The following is a 22,426-nucleotide window of genomic DNA, read 5'->3' as shown; positions in this document are numbered from 1 at the left end:
ATAAGACGAGTAGCCCTCCGACAGTGCCGATGCCACTAGAAAATTTTTCTCGTGTTGTTTTTGTTTTTGTTGTTGTTTTCTTCATAAAATATCGATTACCTATGGTGATTGACTCGACCCTATTGCTTGTTCTCTTGAGGAACGAGAAGAACGGCTACGAACAACGTGTCGATGTAGTCACCGCTGGAGGTATACATCTATCCACGTCTAACAAAACATCAAAGTCAAGCCAAAAAGAAAAGGAAAACCGACGATGTCGAAACGCTACCGACTTTTCTACCGCCTTTTTTTTTTTGTCTTTCTTTCACCTTATTCATTAATATATATTTAACATGACGATAATGAAACGAAGGCGACAAAATATTTTCGGCAATTGCGTCAATGTAAAATTTAAAAAAAAAAAATTAAATCGCGTTCGGCAGTGCATTCAAAAACACATTTTCTTTCTTTTCAAATCAACATCATATATATAATCTTGACAACGCTGTCTTTATATTTTTTAAAAACACATCCCCCCCCTTTTTTCTTCCTTTTCTTTAGTTGCGGGGTTTATGGCCAGCGCGCGCTAAGCGATAACGAAGCTTGTGTTGATAATCAACTTCTTTTTTCTTTTAAACAAAAAAAAAAAAGGGAAAAAGAAATATATAAATATAACCCAATGGGTGAAGAAGTGGCAGTGACCAGTTGCCATCTTCACCTGGAGCGTATCATTCATGGTAAGAAAAAAGAAAAAAAAAACCAAGAAAGAGGAGTTGAAAGCCAAAGGGGGGGAATAAATGTGTGGCCAGGCACTGACTTATTCCCTCCGTTGGTTTTTTTTTTTTTGCTGGTAGGAATCCCAAAACCCAGCCGCACTACACCGGAGGAAACAGAAAGAGAGAAAAAAAAAAAGGATTTACGGCTGCTGATACAAGTCTCTTTCTTTTCTCTTAAGACTTTCTATATAAATATCAACTCCAAAGATATCAAAGTTCAACGGGAAAAAGAAGGGGGGGGGGATAGTATATATCGCGTGTCTCTTTGCTTAAGCTGAATGGCATTTCATTGGACTAGATGTGGGGGAAAGATAATCAACAAAAAAAAGAAACGGATAAGCAAAAGAAAAGAAACTGAAGAAAAAGACACAAATTTCGTCAGTCACCCGCCAAAATGGTCGCACAACTTCTCTCTTTTTTTTTCACGATTTATTATTATTTTTAATTCACGCAAGGCTCAGTTACAATTTTTTTTTTTCTGGGTAAAAAAAAAAAAATTGAAAAGACAGTTGGGGGGGAAGAGAACTTTTGATTGGACACACGCTGAGCTGTTCAATCGCAGCGTAACCAAGGCGAAATTCGGGGATCAACGTATATCTACCGAATCTCTTTTTAACACACCCGAGACTAGCACAGTTCCAATTTTTTCAATGACCAATGATTCGTGGAAAAAAATACAACACACACACAAAAAGAGAGGGAAGAAAAAAAAAATCTTAACAAGATCAGTCGGAATCGATTTCGATAAATCGGACAGAGAAATCGGTGCTGACCTCTGATTTTCAAAAATAAAAAAAAAATCCCACAGCAGGGGCTTGTATATAAAAAAAAAATGGAAGATAGCAACGAAACAGAGCAGAGACTCGTAGCAATTTACGATCTATTCATGTATACACAACATCGTCCCATATATACACACACACACACCTTCTGAAATTTAGCCCGCACAATCATCCGGGCAACACTGGCCACAGAAAAAAGAAAACCTCATTTTTCTCGTATATGTGGGTGTGTTTGTGTGATTGGCTTTTCGCTGCGTTATCTATTGGCTATTACGTACGCATCTAGTGAGGAATGCGCTCGCGCACATAATTGAATTCCTTTCGGAAGTTGTTGCCTACGAGATTATCTTTTTCTTTGCCCTGCCAGTTCGTATGCAAAGTAGGCCAAAAAAAAAAAAAAAGAAATAGAAGAGTTCAATTCCTGCCCACGCTCTGAGAGGGGGGAGCAGCAGTCAAACCAGTCAACAGGTGTGAAAAGATTTACTATAAGAGTGTCTGTTTCATTTCTCTAACTTTCAGTGTAGGAAGAGAAGGAAAAAAACAAAACAAATGGCTATCGACTACTTCCACTACTGAAGCAGCCCATCGATTATCATTCCAACCCGCCACACCACTCGAAAGAAACAAAAACTATATGAAATACGATCCACACACACACACACAACCAGATAAGTTTTTTTTTTTTACCGATTTTTTTATTTTTAATTCGATATCAACGAAAAATGTTATCTCGAATTCAAAAATAAAAACAATGATTTCGATTAGTGCATCTTTTGGATCTCGTCCAAATGCAAACACACTGTTTTAATGAACTAGTTAGCATATCGAATAATTAAGACAATTGGCTCGAAAGAAAAACAAAACTTTTGGCTAATGTTTTTTGCTTCCTTGCATACCAATTTGAATGAAGACGACATCAACAAATAAATTTCTATTTTATTTACTGACGTAGCAGCGTACGACAAAAGAAGCCCATCACGAGTGTGCCGGGTGAGTTAAGACTCGGTGTGTGTGCGTGCATGTCTGACCGTCATATCGTCGATGCGTCGTTCAAATCTAGAACAGGCATATAAACTCTTTTTCTTTAAAGCATCCAGTCCAACTTGTTCACCTGTACCCAACAAAAACCCAAACATTTCGTTGTTGTTTCTTTATTCTTTAGAAATATATATTTACCGACCGAAATGCAACGCTCGCAGCTGAGATTCAAAAGGGGGAAAAAGCCAATTGCATCTGGCGCGAGCGGCGGATCGTTAAGAAACCTGGAACGCGCTCTCTCCGGAGCTCTGGAAAACAAAAACATTCAAACAATTTTTTTCTTTTTCTTTTGGATATGTCTCTCTAGACCGTAGTCCCTTTTGTTTATATCGGAACAGCTCTACATAAGAAAAGGCAGCCCAGATGCGAGAGGATGCCCGTTTTCTAATCAAATTAGAAACATCGTGATTTGTTAAGATTGGCCTGTTTGGTCGTAAAAAAATATAGATAGAAAAAATAAAAAGGAATGTCTGTTTTGGCTTTTTATGATATCTCCCCACTTACAGGCAGAGAGTGCAGACATTTCGATCGAGAAAATTACAAACAAAAAATTGCCAACCGATTTTTTTTTTTCTTCCTGACTGTTGAATTGGAATTTTCCAATTGTGGCCAGCAGCAAAATAAAATTCCGGCATCAAAATTCATTAAAATTTAAATCCAAACTACTCCAGTGACCTCGCACATGACCGACTTGAACACACAGCAAACTGTGTCCAAAGAGTTAATTGACACGAAAGACTTTTGCCTTTAAAAAAAAAAAGGATAAACAAAACAAATCAACAAGCAAAGGCCCTATTCAATTATGCAGCATCTTTACATCACGAACATCTTTTATTTTCTGATGAGCTCGTTCATTAGACCCCAACGATAACGATACGTCATCGAACACAACTCTATCGTACACAACAAGCAGAAAAAAACATTTTCATTCAATTAAAAACATTCAACATAGTGGCCAAACAGAGAGACGAGGGTGCTCTATGAATAAAAACACCATCGCATCAATTGATCAAGATTGTTTTGCATATGCGCAGCTGCGCAACACGAAATCCTTTAAAAAAAAAAAAAAAACACACGAAAAATAAAGAAAAGAAGTCCGATAAAATGCTTTCCGCACGCTCATTCCAATTTAAAGCGCTTCTTTATGAGCTTGTCCCGAGCTCGTTTGAATTGACCGAACTCGACATGGTCATTTTTCTTCTGCTTTCGCCCGTTTGGAGGCACCACGCGCGACATGTTATTACATTAAATTAAAAAAGAAAAAGGAACAGGTCACATACGCTGAGAAAAAAAAAACTAAACAGGAAAGTGCCTCGAAATTCCAACGGCGTCGTATAGATTTCAACAAAAACAAAAAAAACTTATCTTCATCGTGACATCAGGATAAGAGGAAAACTCTTAGACCTGTGGTATATAAACTAGATGGAATCCTCGCATCACTCCCTTCAATCCACATTTATGGATGTTGCCTATCTGAAAATGTCTATTTTGAAGAGAAAGAGAAAAGAGAAAAAAAGAAAATTTCTTTTTCTTTTGTTCTGTTCGGCGCGAGTAAATATAGTATAATAGTATATGTACACAAGGGCCTTGATAGTATTGTAGTAGTAGTATCAAAAGATAATCGGAAACAAAAAATCCTTCACACCAAAAATAGGAGAAAATCGATTTTCAAATGAAAAACAAATAAACAAAAAAAACAGCCAGTAATCACTGCAGTTAGCAGTCGATCCAATCCGAAAAAGTATGTCGCCTTTTGTAATCCAATCATCGGACATTCATCGTATAGTCTGAGAGATAAGTTGACGTCATTTTTTTTTTGTAAACAAAAAAAAAGAGAAAAACAAGATTTAGAAAATACAAGAGCAGAACTGAATAACATTCGCCAACTAATCAGATGGTCTTTCTCTCCCCTTCACACACACGCGCGCGTTCAACTGCCGTAAAAAGCCATGGAGAAAGTGACGTCACTGTCTAGCAATAACAAGGTGGGGTTGCTAGTCTCCCCATGCACATGTCAACTTCATCAATACACAACAACAAGTAAAAGAAAATGTGATTTAAAATGTTTCAAGGTCGCAACTTAATCGATTAAAACTTGTCTTATTTCTTATATTTTATTATTTCAAAGAATTTTAAGAGCGCGATTGTAATAACAAGACTTTTTTATTTAATTTCAAACAAAAAGTATGTCAAAAGCAAATAATTTCATTATTCTAATCGTGGGAAAAGAGCTGGTATTAATTTGTAGTATTAAAATGGCACAACAATCAAAAAAGAAATCAATGAAGTTAAAAAAAAAAGACTTAAAGGATATTGAATAATTAGCTTTGAATTACCCATTAAACCTCGTGCGGCTGAGCGAACATACTTTGAATTTTCAAGTCAACAACAACAAATCCCATGTACAACAATCAACACCCGTGGTAAATTAGTTCAGTTCTTTTGCATCTGGTTAAGCAAGCTGAACGCAAAAGAAACTGAATGAATGTCAAGATAATTTCAAAATGCAAGAGATTGTTTAACAAAAATAAATTTTGGGAACCAATCGAATGAATTCCCCCAAAAAATAAGAAAGAAACACCGTCGGATTGGAACGAAACAACATTCCAATGATAAAAAATAAAAAAGTGTTCGCAACGACAAAAATGTAGGTGAGACAAAAGATTTTGGGCGCGAGATGCAACGGTAGCGAAACCTACCGGTTGGTATAAAAAGCTTGCAATAGCAAGAGAGAAACAAAACGTTCGGTATTTTTCAAGAACCTTACAAATTTTCAAAAACCTCTAAACAGGGAAAACGACGATCACGTTTACAAAAATAACGGTAGTAAATGTATGTTCCTACCTGGTTTGAAGTTCTGGCAGAACGTTGTTTTGACGATTCTAGTGAAGAGTAACAGGAAATGTTGAAAATGGCCTGACCACGTGTAGAGAGCCTGACTCACGTGTTGCTCAACTATCCCTGATGAGCTCAGTATCTAAATAAAAGCAGCAGATATGAAATTTTAACAGAACGCAGACCAATTAAAAAGAAATCGAAGAATGCTATACCATAATTGCAAAAAGCACACGTACATGCATAGAAAAAAAAATGCTGAAATTTTTCAAGAAACTCAGATTTCTCAAAAAACTACAAATAGGACAAACGACAATCAAAATTACAAAATAACGGTGGTAAATATGTAGTCCTACCTAGTTTGCAGTTCTGGCAGCACATTACTTTTACGATTCTATGAGTGTAGAGAGCCTAATTCACGTGTTGCTAGCTGTCCCTGATGAGTTCAGTATCTAAATAAAAGCAGCAGATATGAAATTTTAACAATACACAGACCAATTACAAAGAAATCGAAGAATGCAATACCAAAATTGCAAAAAAGCACACATACATGGATGGCAACTACTGCATCCATCTGCTGCAAAACGCGTGCCCAACACAAAGCCATTACGACCGTCCACTGTGACACAATAGTAATTACTGAATGAGCGCGAAAAAACTCTCTAGCAAGACAATTCGATGTTTTAACTTGATTAACATACCGGCGTTGCCAGAATAACAATTTTGGAAGATTTTTCCCTCGCAAAATTTTTTGATTAATAAAAAAAAAATGGCGTCAAACCCATTTGGCAACACCGAGGCGTACCAAAAAAGACGCAGCACGAGACAAGACGTTTTAAGAACATGTGGCACGAGATCGTCCTTGCCAGTGAAATCAAAATGCGTAATACGCATTGCGTATTACTAGAAAATACCCTGTTTGATGTCCATCGTCACTATACCAGCGAAGTGAGCACTCTTTAACGTCATACAAGTTCCCGGCTAATAATTCTAGGTATTACAATTAAATTACTTTAGGTCTCTTGAGTCTGACAGGACTATAGAGAAATGCTCTTATACCAGGTTCAATTTTAGCGCCATATTTTCCTACAGAAAATTTTCAGAACTCCACTAGATGACCAATAGTAAACCGCTTTTAAACGGTAATGAGGTCTAAGTGTTTTCTACTGCAGACAGTGAACCAATTTTCCATCTTCATACGCCCCCGTACAATTTAGATTCGTTTAATTTGATCTTCCCAAAAAAATTATGTGAATGACAAATAATAGCATTGAAAATAATTTACTGATTAATGAATAAGGGCAGTGGATTACCTAAGTCATGTTCAAAATCAATCTCACATGATTGAAAGGGATCAATTTTAAGAGCTTGATATAATTCAATGTAATCTAATGGATCTGCATCAGCATAATGGAAGGCTACTTCTATGTGATCAAGAACTCTTTGAAAATCTATAGATCAATCTATGACTTCAATGTAGGTTGTGTCCAAACCGTTGCATCTAGAACCAAACTGAATCATCTCAACAGTAAGATTTCTTACAGTCAAATCATATTGAAAGCAAAGATCTTTCAAGGACATAACAATTAGCCATGGCATGTACCATACAAAAATGTATTAGAATAATTGTCTTGATCACATCAGTGTAAAGGTAATACTGGCAGTCTTTACGGCAGTCGCTACCAAACATCACATCTGCCCAAAAAGAAATTCTGTGGGCGTCAGTTCAGAATAAAACTGTTCAGAAACAAATCCATTGTGCAACTGACCTACGGTGAGAAGGTGAGTGAATTCATCATACTCAATGTAACCATTGTCCAAAGTGTTTCTTCCAGCAGTGTTATGCCTAATACGATGGATACATGATTAAAATGAGAAAACTAAACAAAGTAAGCGAAAAAGCATACCAGGTGTAACAAGTCTGATGCCGATGGAGGATCCTCATTTCACCTAGTAATGAGAAGCTGTCTGGTTGACTTGCCACATAGCTTGGATGGTGAAATCCTATTGGTATTACCAAAAGAAATCCACTGTTAATGCAAAACTTCTTCTTTCAGGTAATCTTTCTCCTTTCAAAGAGTGGGTGGACAAATTAGACAAACAACCTTTTCACTGGCCCAACAGCCGCAGTTTTCTGGATATGTAAAGGTTGAAGCTTCATGACCATATTAACCTCATCAGCTGTAAGAAATATTTATGTTCCTTAATCTTACATAATAAATTTTGTATCACATCACTGAGTAGAATAGATGAGCATGCAGCAATTATTACTGCCTTGAAATTGGCCTTTAATATGAGCTCTTTGTACTTGCTGAGGGTTCTTAATCTTGAAGATGATCCTTCCTTGCAGATGTGAATATATAATAGGAGGATTTAAAATTTTTATTCACGAGAAATAAAGGATGTATTTTGAAATTCTAGAAGAGATAGTACCATATGATGAGTTGCTAGATATTCTGCCTGGAAAATCATACCTACTGGCCCTCACTCCGTTCACGAAGTTTGGAAAAGGGTTTGCCGCTGAAAACATAAATATTTATGTACATAAACTAAAATCATGGTTGTTCCATCAGCAACACATTTACACCACAGAGAACAGACTACAAAGTAAGTAAGTAACGGTCATATTAACAGTTAAGGCCCTGTAAATCTTGAATACCTCATATGGCGGCGAGGCGTTATCCAGCGAGAGCCAAACAGAACATGGGAATTGCGCCATCTGGCGTTCACACAAGATATAAAGAGGCAAGGAATTCAAGCTTTTGAAATGAAAATTTATGCTATTTTGGCAGTAATATGGTAATTGAGTTGTTGAAAATGAAAAAAAAGTAGTGTATTAAAAAAAATATATCATCACGTTGATGAACAGTTTTCTACTTGTAGTTGTAAAATCAATCATTTAGGCAAAAACCCTAAAAAGGATGAACTTTTTCTCTTAGAAATAAAATTTATAATTTATAAACTTCTACTCATAGCAATAATAACATGACATAAAATAGACTTCTACCTCACATCGATAGATCTCTAGACGAATTCTTTAAATCATCTCAATACCGTTGGAAATTTCGCAGTAATGGTGAGGTGTAATGATGAGAATATTACTACGTGGACACAAATCTTTCTCAAAACGGCGATTTTTTACACTTGCTGGAATTATCTAACTAAAAGTTAGGGACTCTAAAATACTCTTAATTTAAAAATACACGGAAACCGTGTTGTTGCTTAACCTTGTATTTAGGTTTTCGATGCAGTAACAGTAGCAAGCGCCAGATGGCGCAGTCGTAGTCCACTTTTTTGCTCTGATTGGCTCTCGCATTCCTGGTTTATAGGAAATATATTTTTGTTTTTTATTTATTTAGGAACACTGAAGTTTAATTTTATTGCAATGAATTTGAAATTTTAGTATTCTATTACTCTGCTTCAGACTTCAGAGTCATAGAACCCTGGTTGGTTCACGACATGGGGGGAATCGTCTGTCGTTGTGCCTAATTTCGGAAATAGCAGTCAGAGCCTCTAGCGGGTGTGTGATAAGTGCACCAATCAGGAAATACGTTTGAAAACTTCAACAGCCAATCACAACAGTGATAAAGGAAACGAACAGAGCAGACGATACCAGAAAAATTGAAGCTCGAATAGAAACACTGAAATGGCCGTTGAATAATTCAGTTTCTCTCGATAGATGACTCTGATTCTAGTTTCCACCACTTTGCTCCGCCCCAAAACTGTCGAAATTTTAGACATTCAGACCAACGAAACGCGGTATAGGGATTCGTCTCAGCCTGAACCAACCAGGGTTCTATGACTCTGCTCTGAAAGCAGAGTAGTAATTGTAGTATTCTATTACTCTGCTGAAAGTTCTTTATCGGAGAAAAGTGATTTCAGAAGTGGCAACACTGCTCAGTAGCAGCCGTCGTAGGAGCCATTTTACAACGATTTTATCATTTACGATCTTCATCTTGGTCCAGTCATGGTGAGTGAAAATTTCTTCGCATTAATTTTAATTGTTGATTTTAGTGTTGTCATTTGCAGTTATCTTTTTAATTTTGATGAGAATTTAGCTAACACTATATTTGTTAATCGGTAGTTGAAAGACGTTTAGATTTTACAGATAAACGTGTTGCTCCTTGATGGGTTTATTGAAATTGAAAGCACCTACATGGCTTTCTAAATGAACATGCTATCATTCGTTGTCAATTTCATGACGATATGGTTATTTTTTTGTAGTTCCACCGTAAGTTAAGCATTCCTCGCCATGGATTTATTGGTTTCTACCCTAAAAAGCGTTGTCGCTCCATGCTTGACGGTGTAAAGTCATTCCCTTGTGATATTTCCAAGAAACTATTCATTTCAACTTATTCATTTCAAACTCCTCCCATGGTCATTGTGGACATAGTTGGTTATGTTGCTACACCTCAAGGTCTCTGTGCTTTGAAAGCAGTCTGGGCAGAGCACATTGGATATGACTGCTGTGGTTTTCTACAAAAATTGGTACTTAAAGTTTCTATCAGATTTAAGATGGTCAAGTGATGATTTAATATGGTTTCTGAGCTAAATGCCTGAAGACAGACTTTGCTTGAACTAGGGCGAACTGATGACCTATCTTAAGACCATTATCTTGTTTAAAATGCTCATTAATTCTCAAGCTCCTTTGGATTGCTGTCTATGAGTTATGAATCTAATTGGTTTCTAGTCTCCTCTCTGTTTAAACTGATGAAGCTTGTTCCCATTTGGTTTTTCATTAATTTTGTGTCTTGAAGGTACAAGTCTACGAAGGAGGCTTTTTCTAAAGGAGCAAGGAAATAGCAAGGTGATTTGGGGAGGAAGGTCATTGGGAAAGTATTGAGGGCCATGAAGAGATATTGTAAAGTGATTCGCGTCATTGCGCACACCCAGGTTGGCTGTCTGCGATGTCAGGTCTGTGGACGACTAGAATAACACGTCTGACTTTTTCTGTTTTAGATGAAAAGGAAGAGGAACAATACGGCAAAGTGGATTGGGCGCGTGAGTACTTGGAAAAAGCTGTTCCAATTACATCCAGCTTCGCTCAAGATGAGATGATAGACGTTATTGGTATTACTAAAGGAAAAGGATTTAAGGGTAATTATCGAAATTTTTTCCTTATACCTTTCTTCGAAATGATGAATAACGCTTAGAAAGCTGTCAGAGTACCATGTTGAAATCAATGTTGCCTTCCTTTTGATCGCCACGTTGACTCTTTTCGGGAAGATAGTGAATGTTCGATTCCTAAAGTTGACAAATCTTACAGGTGTTACATCACGTTGGCATACTCGTAAGCTTCCTCGCAAGCTTCCTCGCAAGCTTCCTCGCAAAACTCATAAGGGTCTCCGGGAGGTTGCTTGTATTGGCGCCTGGCATCCGTCTCGTGTCCAATATACTGTTGCCCGTGTCGGTCAGAAGGAGTACCATCACTGCACAGAAATGAACAAGATTTACCGCATTGGAAAGGGAATTCATACGCGAAAGGGCAATGTATGTGAAATTCCATATTATTTTCGAGTCTCAGAGTCACCCATCTTATGTCTGTCTAGTATTTGGGTGCTAGAGGATCTCGTAAATTAAGTGGTCTAACCGTTTATGCCCAACCTTAGTTTCTAGTTACATTTGTTGGTCACCTTGGTTAGATACAATCTTATTCCATTTCTGGTGGACAAACCGTTAACTTTGTCTTTCTTTGAATTAAGGTTATCAAGAACAATGCGTCACCCGAGTACGACCTGACGGACAAGTCCATCGCTCCTATGGGCGGTTTCCCCCACTATGGCGAAGTCAATAATGACTTTTATGATAAAGGGGCGCTGTATGGGGCTAAAGAAACGTGTGATTAAACTTCGCAAGGCAAGTGTCTTGAAATGCTGATATTTCTTCTAGTTTTTCATGATGATAAATCTAAGAGCCTAATTATTGTATGATAAATATGTGAAATTTAATGATAGGACTGAGACGTCTTGTATTTTATTGGTGACAATTCTTAAGGACGTTCGTAACCTGTCTTCATTTGTACAGGTCTTGGTCACGAGTGCGGAACGTGTTGCTCTCGAAAAGATCGAGCTCCAGTTTAGGGATACTATCGCCGCTCACAAGTGAGAAAAGATTTACCGCATTGGAAAGAATTCATACGTGGAAGGGCAAGGTATGTAGGATCCGTATCATTTTCGAGCCTCAGAGTCACCCATCTTATGTCTGTCTAGTATTTGGGTGCTAGAGGATCTCGTATATTAAGTGGTCTTATCATTTATGCCCAGCCTTAGTTTTTATTTACATTCGTTGGTCACCTTGGTTAGATACAATCCTGTTCCATTTCTGGTGAACAAAACTTTATCTTTGTCTTTGTCTTTGAATTAAGGTTATTAAGAACAATGCGTCTACCGAGTACCTGTCTACCGTCTACCTGACGGACAAGTTCATCACTCCTGTGGACGGTTTCTCTGCTATGGCGAAGTCAATGGCTTCGTTATGGTAAAGGAGTGTTATAAGAGGCTAAAGAAATGTGATCATACTTCGCAAGGTGAATGACTTGAAATTCTTTTTTCTTTTTCTAGTTTTTCGTGATGATAAATCTAAGAGCCTAATTATTGTATGATTGTTATGTGAAATTTAATGATAGGACTGAAACATCTTGTACTTTATTGATAAGAACTCTTGAGAACGCTTGTAACCTCTCTTCAATTGTACAGGCTTTTGTCACGAGAACGAAATTTGCCGCTCTTGAAAAGATTGGGTTGAAGTTCATCGATAGATCTTCGAAGTTTGGGCATGGAGGATTTTAGACGCCAGCTGATAAAGCACAATTTATGGGACAAACTAGGAAATCGAAGACTCCGGTGGCGGTTACTACTGCAACTCTGGATGTGTTAAGGCATAATCGTTCAAAGTGATATGTGTGTATATATAGGATTGTTGAATATATAATGAACGTTGTTTGCAATTCCGAGTACTTATTCTTAGATACTGTCAGTCATAAATTAAATTTTCTAAGTACTCCTGTACACCTCACGTCTCTTTTCGCAAGCCTCCGTCCGATTGACCGAGTTTCGCATTGTAGTGTATCAGATCTCCGCGTGGTGCAGCTCAGTCCGAGGGTGCGAGGCTATGCTATCGCTGTGGTAGTCTTAGATTTTATTTTTACTTTTCATTTTGAGAATAAAGGTAGTCATTTGAATTTCGTCTGCTATGTTTTTGTTCGGTGACGAAGTTCAAAATTGGTCGGCTTCCTGCTGTTCCCTTCCTCCAAATTCTAGACCGACAACCCGCCATGCCATCTACGGAGGTTGACATGCTGAGCTCAAGTTGTTTTGCAGGCGTTACTGCTGGTGTACTTCATGGTTTAAGTACTCTGGCTTTTGGAAGCCAATAAAATCTGGATTTCAAAAAGTGATATGGCGTGTGGCTTTTTTACAGTACTTAAATCATCTAACAAATGACTGGTTAAAGCAAGCGCAAAAAATTTAGGGTTGAAGAGATTCGAACTATGTAAACATAATGGCAAACGCATGTCAGTCATTTATGAATTGTTTTATTTGCTCGTTGTGAAATCTTTATTAAAGGAACTGTATAAAAATAACTAATGCTTCGTGATAGTACAGACAGATGACATTAGACAAAATTACATCTATCTCCCCAAGAGGCGCTGATAACTGTTGCACAGCAGGTGGCGTTGCAACAGCTGAATACCATCCATAAGAACCAGCCTACCATGCACGTTTTACCACCTTCTAGCCGAATTCAGTTTCATGCCTGGCAAATTGCTAAATTAACATAGTGTGATGTGAGGTATGTATGCATATATTTACAAGTTGTATCACATCTACAACTCGTGGATCGTATGGTTTTTTAGCTGTATCAAAGTAGTCTATGGTTGTATCTCATTGCATCCAGCCATTTGAGATGAAAAATGAAATTTGATCTACAGCAAATGTGGATAAAATTCATTCAGTGTGAAGCGCTGGATGATGAAATAGCATTCTGGAGATGACTCAAACTACTGGATTTCTACCTCTTAATGACTTCCTGCGAAGTATTATGGTAAAAGATAAAATAATAAAAAATAGTTATTGTTGATATCATAGACTAGAATAGGGGAACTTACTGCAATGAATCCTGTTTCCAACAAAATATCTCCTCATGTTAGATTCCACTGGTTAATCATTTTTCTTTTGGGCGTCTACTTACATCAGGGGTTCAACTAAAGCTTAATGTGATGATGTCATACATGTATGACATATATAAGGACTGAGTATCAGTCCTTATATACCATGATGTCATAGTACAATATAAACTGTAAAGTTTGATCAAACACATCTAGAAAATTGGCAGTGTTTTGTGTGATTTCTTTGAAGTTGGTAGCAACTCTTCCATGTTGATTTTGGTATAGTAATTGAATGCAACTTCCAATTTAAGTGCACAGACTATGAATGTAGTCTGTGATAAGCTTACCAAATTGTGTTTGAGGGATGGGCAAGTTAAAAGTTACTACAGTTTTGCAGCATAATGTTTCTTGTGGTTAATCTTATCTTAAAGAATCCAGTTTTATTAATTACTTTCAAAATGTGTTGCTGATGCAAGAGTTTTTTTTTGTGATAACCACTTTAAAGTTAGAATTTTGTTCTTTGGGGTTTCCTGTTGCTGATACTGACCAAATTTTGTCATTTAATTGGAAGAATCACGAAGTGCAGCATTTTGGAGGTAATTTAGATCGCTTGCTTTTAAGACCACGATCTTTTATTTAACCTCTGGCTATACTGAAACCCGATAAAGATATCAAAGCCGTCGTCAATAAATGAAAGAACATGGTGGAAGAATCGCCAACCATTGGGCGTGCATCTGTCATGTTTTTTGTTTTTTTCTTTTTGCCTGAATCAAACAATGATGGTCGCCATGGTGATTGTCTTACAGACTAAGCCGAATGCGAAGTTTGTTAAGTATGTTCTGCTGTCACTATCCTGTTTATAAGCATGTTTTCAAACATAAATCATGTATTAAAAGATGAAATCTAAATTTTTGGGTTTTCTTAGCTATTTATTTGATGCTGAAAACAGCGTACTACTTCACGAGAACCACGATTTTTGGAGACCGGATCCAAATCATATCGGTAACTGAGTAAAGGCCCCAGTGTGATATTTTCTTGGCAGAATGTCTATCATTCATACTGTCTTTTTTTATAATTTTAGAATGTGTATGTCCCATTATTCAAATGTTTAAATATTTGTTATAGATTAACACATCTGCGAGCAAGGACTAACTATGGAATTGGGAGTCTTCAGAAAATACAATAAGCCCATATTCAAGTTGTAGCACAACCAAGGTTCTTCCTGAACATCAAAGAAGTATGGAATGCTTAACAGGCCAATGGTACACAACCATCCCCGAGATATTAATCATTAGCCTTATTTATATTTGTTTTTTTCTAGGGGATGAGTGCAATAGATGTCAAATGTGAGATGTGAAAAATGCCTGACAGAATGTGTAGGCCATTTTGGTTACACAGATTAGAAACTTTAGGTTCTTCATGTTGGTTCTTTCAAGGCTGTTATAACCATGCTGCAAACAGTTGGCAAGGCATGCTCATTTCTTCATTATGATTAGATGAAAAATTTTTATGGAGTAAAATTAAGGAACCCAAAGACTCCTTACAGCTGGTTTGGTTAATATGGTCATAACAATGTTCTGCATCCATGTATCCAAAAAGCTGCAGCCTGGTCAGGGTCAAATCCTAAAACCGGGTCAAAGAAACAGATTTTGTCTTATTCTTCGACCCAATTTTCGGAATTACAATATGTTCAGTTTAAGAATGAAGGGGAAAGAAAAGTTTAAAAAAAAAAAAAAAAATGTAGTTGTGCATCAGCAAAGGATTTAAAGGTGTTAGCAGGTTGCATTGTTAAATCTACTATCGGATCTGGGTCACACTAATATATTTTACGTGCTATTGCATGAATATGGATAGGATTTCGACTTTCAAATTACGTGAAACTGTCGTGTAGCTTCTCAGTATATGATGAACCAAGGATTCTCCATCGGCATTGTAGATGTAGCACTTGGTAATGTTTTTTACGGATTTTTTTTTTTATTTTTTTTATAATTTTTACTTTTTTACGGTGATAATTCTTATATATTTTGGTTAACATAGAAGCCGTCGACGAAGCAGATGAGGCAGGCGATAGCGAATAAAATCCGTTGTTGTACAGAGTGCATTTGCGACACTTCGGTGTTAGTTGTGCAATCCGCAGATGGAGCGATGTTTAAACAAATACCAAAGTCAGACGTCCTTCTGTTCAACGTTTGAAAACGAAATGGACAACATATTGTTCCGCAATATGTTCCATTACGATCTCTGTAATGGAAAATATTACAAGTGACTTCGTATTTTATGTCTGGAGAATTGGAAATATTCTAGGTAATCGTCCTTGTTTGTTTCTCATGCTACTAAATGAAATCCTTTATTGTTTATTTAGGACAATGAAACCGATGTATGCTGGTACAGTTTTGTACGGGTAGTCCTCTTGAAGAGAACGGAGAATTATGCATTAATTTTAAAAAAAGGAAGTACATGTGCTACTTCTCGTGCTTTGTACCATATTAAACGGCCGCCAATCGATTCTCCGGTATAGGCTACTTGTCTATTGACTTCGTCTCCTCACTCTGTATCTTCACTGTTAGTCGCCAAACGGCAAATAACAGAGTTCAGTTTGGGGAAAATGTGCAGCAATATGTTCGGAAACAGCAGGTAAGAAGTGATAAGTACAGTGATAAATAACAATATGCAGAATTAGTTTAGCCTAAAAATACCTTTTGATGTAAGTCGCATACGCGTGTAAAGAGCCACAGTCAACATCCTTGCCAAATTTTGAATCCAAATCACTTAATTTCATAAAAATATCTTAAATTATGAATAAATATATAAAGAGTCGTGCTTAAATATCAGCCAAACATATTCTATCGAGTACTAGTCACATTCTTTAAGGGAAAGCGGGGGAATTTAAGCTTTGACGTGTTCACATCAGCATGTTTCAAATCGCTATCACTACAGTTCACGCATTAAAAAACAAGTTTTGCAATTCTTAGGAAAAACTTGCATTTTGGTTATAAATAAAAAAAAAGATGGCGCTGCTACGTCTGCTTATTTGTTTTGTGATTCCGTGTGACAATAAGTGAGATTCGTGTTAGAATGTTTGTTAATTGTGATATATATTCCAACATAAAATTTGAAAAATGGTGTGCTACCGTCTACCGACTGCTCAGTGTTTTTTTATTTTCATGTGTTTTATGGAAGTATGGCAGATCAAAAGGATTACTTCTCGGGTATCTTGTTATCATCTATGCCAGCTGCCAAACCCAAAAAGTGTTAGCAACTTTATGACTTTTGCATTCCGTCATACTATAAAGTTACTCATTTAGAGGTAAAAGACTTATATTTTTGCTATTAGAATTCAATTGGAATGATTCTGCTTTTAAGCTTTAGCTCATGAAACTTTAATTGCAAAGAATACTGAATATGGAGGAATGTCTCCAGTGATGGAAATCCTATGGGTTGGAATACCATGATGCTATTCTGCTACTCTCTATCTGCTCACCATCTTCTGTCGGTACTGATCTGACTAGTGCACCATATTCCTATATCCATATTCCTATATGCCAACTATAATCACCACCATTTCAGCATTCATCTTGTAATTTCTACTTTGCCAGCCAACACACATAGACATGGACCTCAAAACCATTTCCCTCGGTATTAAGTTTCTTTTTTCTAGTAGTTGTCTAGCTTTTATTTTTCAAATTGCAATATCCCATCATAGAACTGCCAAGTCTTTGACTTCTTCTGCTTATAACTGCTAGCCCTACAGTCTTTCCAGTCTTTGGACAACAGATGTAAGTCAAATTATCTTCTCTGTTATAGTTACATAAACAATCTTATATTCTCCCATAAGTAACACTTTTTCTTCACATTTACCATCTAGAACTATGCCATCTTCCTCTTCCATTTCATGCAAAATTGATCATCAATATTATAAGTTTTGCCTTCTTCGCTTCATCGTTGCCCCGTCTGCGCCTCGCCCGTCATCGTCTTCGCCTCGCCCGTCATCGTCTTCGCCTCGCCCGTCATCGTCTTCGCCTCGCCCGTCATCGTCTTCGCCTCGCCCGTCATCGTCTTCGCCTCGCCCGTCATCGTCTTCGCCTCGCCCGTCATCGTCTTCGCCTCTCCCGTCACCCCGTCTTACCCGTCTTTGCCTCACCCGTCGCCCGGTCTTCGCCTCACCCGTCGCCCGGTCTTCGCCTCACCCGTCGCCCGGTCTTCGCCTCACCCGTCGCCCGGTTTTCGCCTCACCCTTCACCCGGTCTTCGCCTCTTGGTCGCCCCGTCATCACCTCTTCTTCGTAATATCTGGTATCGTTGTATTTTGTAATGTGTAGTGTTAATTAACCCGTTGGCTGCCACCCACTTTGATCCCCCTTTTTTTTTTAGCTTGTTAGGGTCCGGCAGCACTGTTCTGCCCAATGGTCTATATGCCATGGGTGGGACAGTTGCGTAAGCCGTGTGGCGCAACGTCGATCGTCGAGGCAATACACCAGTAGGGACTCCCTTTGTCGATGCGTTGATGGTTGCCTGGGGTGTGTATTCCCATAACGGCTTCCATCATCGTGTCAGCCCGGACTTTTCAAGTCCCCCTTGGTCGCGATCCATTTGATCGCGATGTAGCTAGTGTAGTTTAAATGTGGCCTGGCAGCCAACGGGTTAGTTTTATGTATTTGTGTTTTTGTTTGTATGTTGTATTGTATTGTGAAATGTACAAAACAGTGGTGGAATTGTGGGTGGATGGAGGGAAAATAAAAACTTATAAATCTATTATACTTTTGAATTTGTTTTTGAATTTATTTATCACCTGAGTTGGGAATCGAACTCAAGACTTCTAGCATTCCAATCTGATGCTTTACCATTACGCCAAATGCGTGTTTAATATATATACTAAATATTTTAAAATATGCTCATCCTCATTCGCGTGCAAACGTCGATAGACCACCAACTCTCGAACTTTATTTGTAAAGTTCTATCATAGCCTAATGGTAGGAGACGAGCACAAGGTTCCAGAAGTCTGACGTTCGATTCTAAGTAATGTCTACGATGGATCTAATAATGACATAAAAAAACTCCTTCATTAGCTTGGAACAGCGAAGAAATTTCATCATGATATAAGAAATAATTTATTAATTATTTTTTTTTTTTAAGTTGCCGTCAATCAACGAAGGGGGAGACACTGCCTGAAGTGACCACTGGGGAGATAACCCAGTGTGTGGTTAAGAGAAGCCGGCGGAAGAATAGCCAAAAAAACGGAACATTTTTACAGAAGCAATTACCCTTTAGTTCAGATTTTAAGGTAGGGACATCGCCCTCCAATGATATCATCGGGCTTTGAGGACCCCCACATCCCCTTTCTGGTCAGATCCCTCCAAAACCTCGTTATATGTTGTTTTTTTAAATTTATATGTACCGTACAGTAGGTGCGTGTAGGTGCGGGGATGAGGGATTATTATGAGTCAAGGGGAAACGGTGCCACAGAAAAGAAGGGAGCCTAGATATGCACTTTAATTTTTTAAATAATTAATACCGTAATACATGGGAATACGACTTAAGAATAGAAATTTGATTTCGTGCTTCCAATTCCATTTTAAATTTTTTCGGTATTTTGTCCCAACAAGAACACTTTTCAGATCCACTAGTATTATTTATCTATAGTAAGAAAATAACCATAGATCAGCATAAAATTGTTTGTCTATATAGCTTACATGTTGATAAATTCCTTATTTGGCGTATTCCTGTAAAATTATGGCAGGTGCTTCTGGAAGAGCACACTAATTCTAAATGAAAATCACAGTGAAAACTGAAAATGTAAACTTTGTAAGAACCAATTACAAGCTTTTACCGATACCAGCATCAAAACGGATTTCTTCATTTTATTCAACCCGTTTTCGGTGATCTCAAAGATTTTACCACGACAACTCATCAGATCGGATAACAAGGCGACGGCCGATCGCACACATGCCACGACTTTCCATTGTATAACGAATTTCCATGACAATCGTCGTCCTACATTATTTAAAAGTAGTTATTCAACTGATTAAAAAAGGAAGATAAACATCAGTTTACTTGACAGCTTCGATTTCCAAGGTGCTAAAAACATTCCGAATATTGTCAGAGGCAGTTGACATCCCTTGAACGCGTTATGTCGCCATCACTTCGAGCATATTGTAACCCTCTACAAGCAAATAATATCTGGGCAGTTTCCTTGTATAATCGGTTTCTATGGCAGCTCGGCTAACAGTTCGCAAACAATCAAGATGGATGCTAGTTGAAAGGGGTTTTTTGTTTCAGAAAAAGTACGGTATCTTTATGACGACCCAAGGCAACTATTCCTTGAGGTACTGCATTTCACTGGTAGTGCAAATTCCGGGTCGTCATCGATTAGGAGCTGGGTGAAGAAAACATGTGTACTGATTTCCTATGAAGCTTTAATGATTTCCTAAACTGAAAGTTACCGGGAAACGAACTCTTAAATCTCAAAATAATTAAAAGAAAATTCATTTCATACCTAGGAACTCCCTTTATGATGTTCAACGATACCAAAACAGCGAAGTGAAAAGTCTTTAGTGTCATTGGAACGCCCAGTTCACCAATGATCTGCGTGCAAAGGGCTCCAACAGCCGTTCTTATGTTTGACAAGTACAATTATTTGAGGCATCTAGCTGAGACAGAACTATTTAAAATGCTGTTGTATCCGGTTCAGTTTTCGCACTATAATACTTCTCTTCAGAAACTTCGCAGACCTTCTTCTCAATCCTTGCTGGCCGACGCAGGCAATCATTTGGGATATATTAATGTAAGATCCTTGGGACCCGCTTTTGAACATGGCGTAACCATTGTCCAAAGGTATCTGCTTTTCTTTCAGTAGTGTTTGACCTAATATGACGGATGGATGATTAAAATGAGAAAACTAATCAAACTGCGTGAAAAGCATTACCAGGTGTAACATCTCCAATGCCAATGGAGAATCCTCGGTTCATCGTGTAATGAGAAGCTACGCGGCAGTTTTCAGATAGCCTGGATGGAGAAAGCCTACACAATAACACGTAAAATATAAGATTTGTGAACCAGAGACAATTGTAGATTTATCAACGCACCCGACTAGCACCTTTAAATTCCGAACTAAATGAAATTCATCGTTGATCCTACTCCACATTTTTTTTTTTTCAAGTATTCTTTCCCTTTCGTTTTTTAAATTGACCTTAATATGATTCCAAAGGGTTGGTAAAAAAATAAGATTAAAAATCTGTTTCCCTGACCAAAGGGCTTCAGGTTTTTGTATACATACATACAAAAACAGCCTACACATTTGGTCAAGTCTGTGTTTCACAATTGGCATCTTTTGCATTCATCCCCTAGGGAAAAAATTAACGTAAATAAGGCAGATGATTGATATTAATGGGATGTTAGTGTACCATTTTCCTGTAAAACATTCCATACTGCATGGGTGTTCGGGAAGAATCATAGCCATACAAATTGTGTGCTACAACTTGAATATGCGCTTGCTGTTGTCTTTGCTGTTGTCTCTCACTAGCGAAGCTGATCCTTGCTCGCAGGTGTTTAACCTATTAGGATTTAAAATTTAATCGATGAGACATTCATTATGCATTTTAAAATTATAGAAAAAGAGAGTTATACAAAAGACAGTACCAAATGATAAGTTGCTAACTATTATATGCCCAGAAATTCTCACACTAGGCTCCTAGTGTGAGTCACTCCGTTTCATGAAGTTCCCGATAGAGCTCGGCACCGGTCACCATGAAATCGGGGTTCTCATAACGTAGTAAGCTGTTTCCTGCTTCAAATAAAAAGCCAAGGAAAGCGAAATATTTGCTGCTGTAATCTTTTAATGCGTGATGTAAATTTGAAAATATACTTAGAAAGAGCATAATGACAGTAGAGCATACTTAACAAGCTTCGCCTTTAGCTGAGTCTGTCAGACAACCACCATGGCGACCATCTTCCTTTGATTCACGTGAGAAACCAACTGAGTAGTTAGCGATTCTTCCGGGTAATTTGGAGGTCCGTATACAGATACGTATATGACATTGACATTACCAACTTGGTCTCCGCGAGACGGTCTCGAAGGGTCGAGACCGTCACCCGTACATCCCAGTGGGACTATCCCGGCCCTCTGATTGGCTCTCTTCACCCTTACATCCTTCTATGTCTTTCTGCTTTCCGCTCCCACATTTTCCTGATGTACACAGTGTGGTTTTCCGTGGGGCTGCCGCTTTGATTTGTTTGTTTCTTTCGTGTATTTTTATTATTTACATTTATTGTTTGTTCTTTATTAAGTTTTACAAATACAATATTTTTACTTACATTAATTGTTTTTTTCATTTTATATAATAGATTGAATTAATTACCGGTGTGTTTTCTTAAATAAGTGTAAATTGTCATCCAATGGGCCTTGGGTTGGCGGTTCCAAAACCCGATCTTGTAATGATCGGGGAAACTATAAGTCCAAAACTTAAAAAACTTATAGGAATGGATATATCTGGATAAGATCTGTCCATTTCTGCAAAAATATTGCTTAAAAACTACTTATTGGAAGAGTAACCCGATTTGCCATTTTTCCGGTAGGTCGGTGCGGTTTAGCGGGTATCCGGTAATCCCCACCCCCGAATAATACTTAATATTTAAATAATTTTTGCGGGAAAACTATAAGACCAAAATTAATAAATTTTACAGAAATGGATAGCTCTTATCAAGAGCTATCCATTTCTGTAAAAAAGTTAAGACAATTTTCATAAACAAAAAAATTTTGGGCAAGAACTTTTTTGTAGTTTTTGCGCTCTAGAGATATACTCGATCCTATAGACTTAAGTAATAATTTTCATTGTTTTTGAAACTTTTTAGTGTATGAATATTTTTTCATAAATTATAGAGAAATAGATAGCCCTTATCAAGAGCTTTCCATTT

The 22,426-nt window shown here is 37.6% G+C and overlaps 2 protein-coding genes, 3 long non-coding RNA genes and 1 other non-coding gene across 22 annotated transcripts in view; 3 read left to right on the top strand and 3 right to left on the bottom strand.

Annotated features, from left to right (window-relative positions):
* The window catches only part of LOC116925830 (Kruppel-like factor 2), a 47,848-nt gene extending 41,766 nt beyond the window's left edge, over positions 1-6,082 (bottom strand). Inside the window, exons 1-3 of one of the 3 annotated variants that reach the window (XM_045175209.1) lie at positions 5,961-6,082; positions 5,767-5,862; positions 5,420-5,552 (exon numbers count right to left, since the gene is read on the bottom strand). The gene's annotated coding sequence lies outside the window, so the exon portion shown is untranslated. Of the gene's footprint in view, positions 1-5,419; positions 5,553-5,766; positions 5,863-5,935 lie in introns of all 3 variants that reach the window. The other 2 variants (XM_045175211.1, XM_045175210.1) reach the window with 2 other exon arrangements.
* A 114-nt stretch (positions 6,083-6,196) lies between these two features.
* LOC116925835 lies at positions 6,197-8,278 on the top strand. Of its 4 annotated transcripts, none has more exons than XR_006648114.1 (5): positions 6,197-6,404; positions 6,473-6,938; positions 7,055-7,192; positions 7,246-7,406; positions 7,468-8,278. It is a non-coding gene; the product is annotated as an uncharacterized LOC116925835 (long non-coding RNA). The 4 variants fall into 4 exon arrangements; XR_006648113.1 differs by having other exon boundaries at positions 6,473-7,192; positions 7,468-7,762; positions 7,832-8,278; XR_004395759.2 differs by having other exon boundaries at positions 6,473-7,192.
* Positions 8,279-10,079: 1,801 nt separating this feature from the next.
* LOC116924409 (60S ribosomal protein L3-like) lies at positions 10,080-12,356 on the top strand. Its single transcript, XM_045175067.1, is given in 10 exon segments — positions 10,080-10,092; positions 10,168-10,234; positions 10,278-10,303; positions 10,370-10,507; positions 10,677-10,900; positions 11,113-11,210; positions 11,212-11,266; positions 11,435-11,561; positions 11,775-11,936; positions 12,106-12,356. Coding segments are annotated over 8 exon segments (702 nt in total). The 3' UTR covers positions 11,516-11,561; positions 11,775-11,936; positions 12,106-12,356.
* Positions 12,357-13,197: 841 nt separating this feature from the next.
* Positions 13,198-13,656, bottom strand: LOC116925839. The gene is made up of 2 exons (XR_004395770.2): positions 13,518-13,656; positions 13,198-13,438 (listed from the first exon to the last, which is right to left on the bottom strand). It is a non-coding gene; the product is annotated as an uncharacterized LOC116925839 (long non-coding RNA).
* Positions 13,657-14,353: 697 nt separating this feature from the next.
* On the top strand, positions 14,354-17,845 carry LOC116925832. The gene is made up of 8 exons (XR_006648112.1): positions 14,354-14,519; positions 14,643-14,779; positions 14,839-15,465; positions 15,555-15,821; positions 15,880-16,824; positions 16,881-17,153; positions 17,221-17,293; positions 17,383-17,845. It is a non-coding gene; the product is annotated as an uncharacterized LOC116925832 (long non-coding RNA).
* A 1,145-nt stretch (positions 17,846-18,990) lies between these two features.
* On the bottom strand, positions 18,991-21,792 carry LOC116924279. Of its 12 annotated transcripts, none has more exons than XR_006647945.1 (12): positions 21,409-21,790; positions 21,152-21,296; positions 20,917-21,066; positions 20,790-20,856; positions 20,599-20,702; positions 20,439-20,533; positions 20,222-20,377; positions 20,010-20,159; positions 19,568-19,945; positions 19,344-19,507; positions 19,207-19,278; positions 18,991-19,150 (listed from the first exon to the last, which is right to left on the bottom strand). It is a non-coding gene; the product is annotated as an uncharacterized LOC116924279 (transcript). The 12 variants fall into 12 exon arrangements; XR_006647947.1 differs by having other exon boundaries at positions 19,350-19,507; XR_006647946.1 differs by having other exon boundaries at positions 18,991-19,278; positions 19,568-19,735; positions 19,802-19,945.
* Between the last annotated feature and the right edge of the window lie 634 nt (positions 21,793-22,426).

The sequence above is a fragment of the Daphnia magna genome, linkage group LG6 (assembly GCF_020631705.1).
Source record: "Daphnia magna isolate NIES linkage group LG6, ASM2063170v1.1, whole genome shotgun sequence".
Lineage (NCBI taxonomy): Eukaryota > Metazoa > Arthropoda > Branchiopoda > Diplostraca > Daphniidae > Daphnia > Daphnia magna.
The sequence above is the reverse complement of the archived record's forward strand: the minus strand, read 5'-3'. Positions and strand labels throughout refer to the sequence as shown.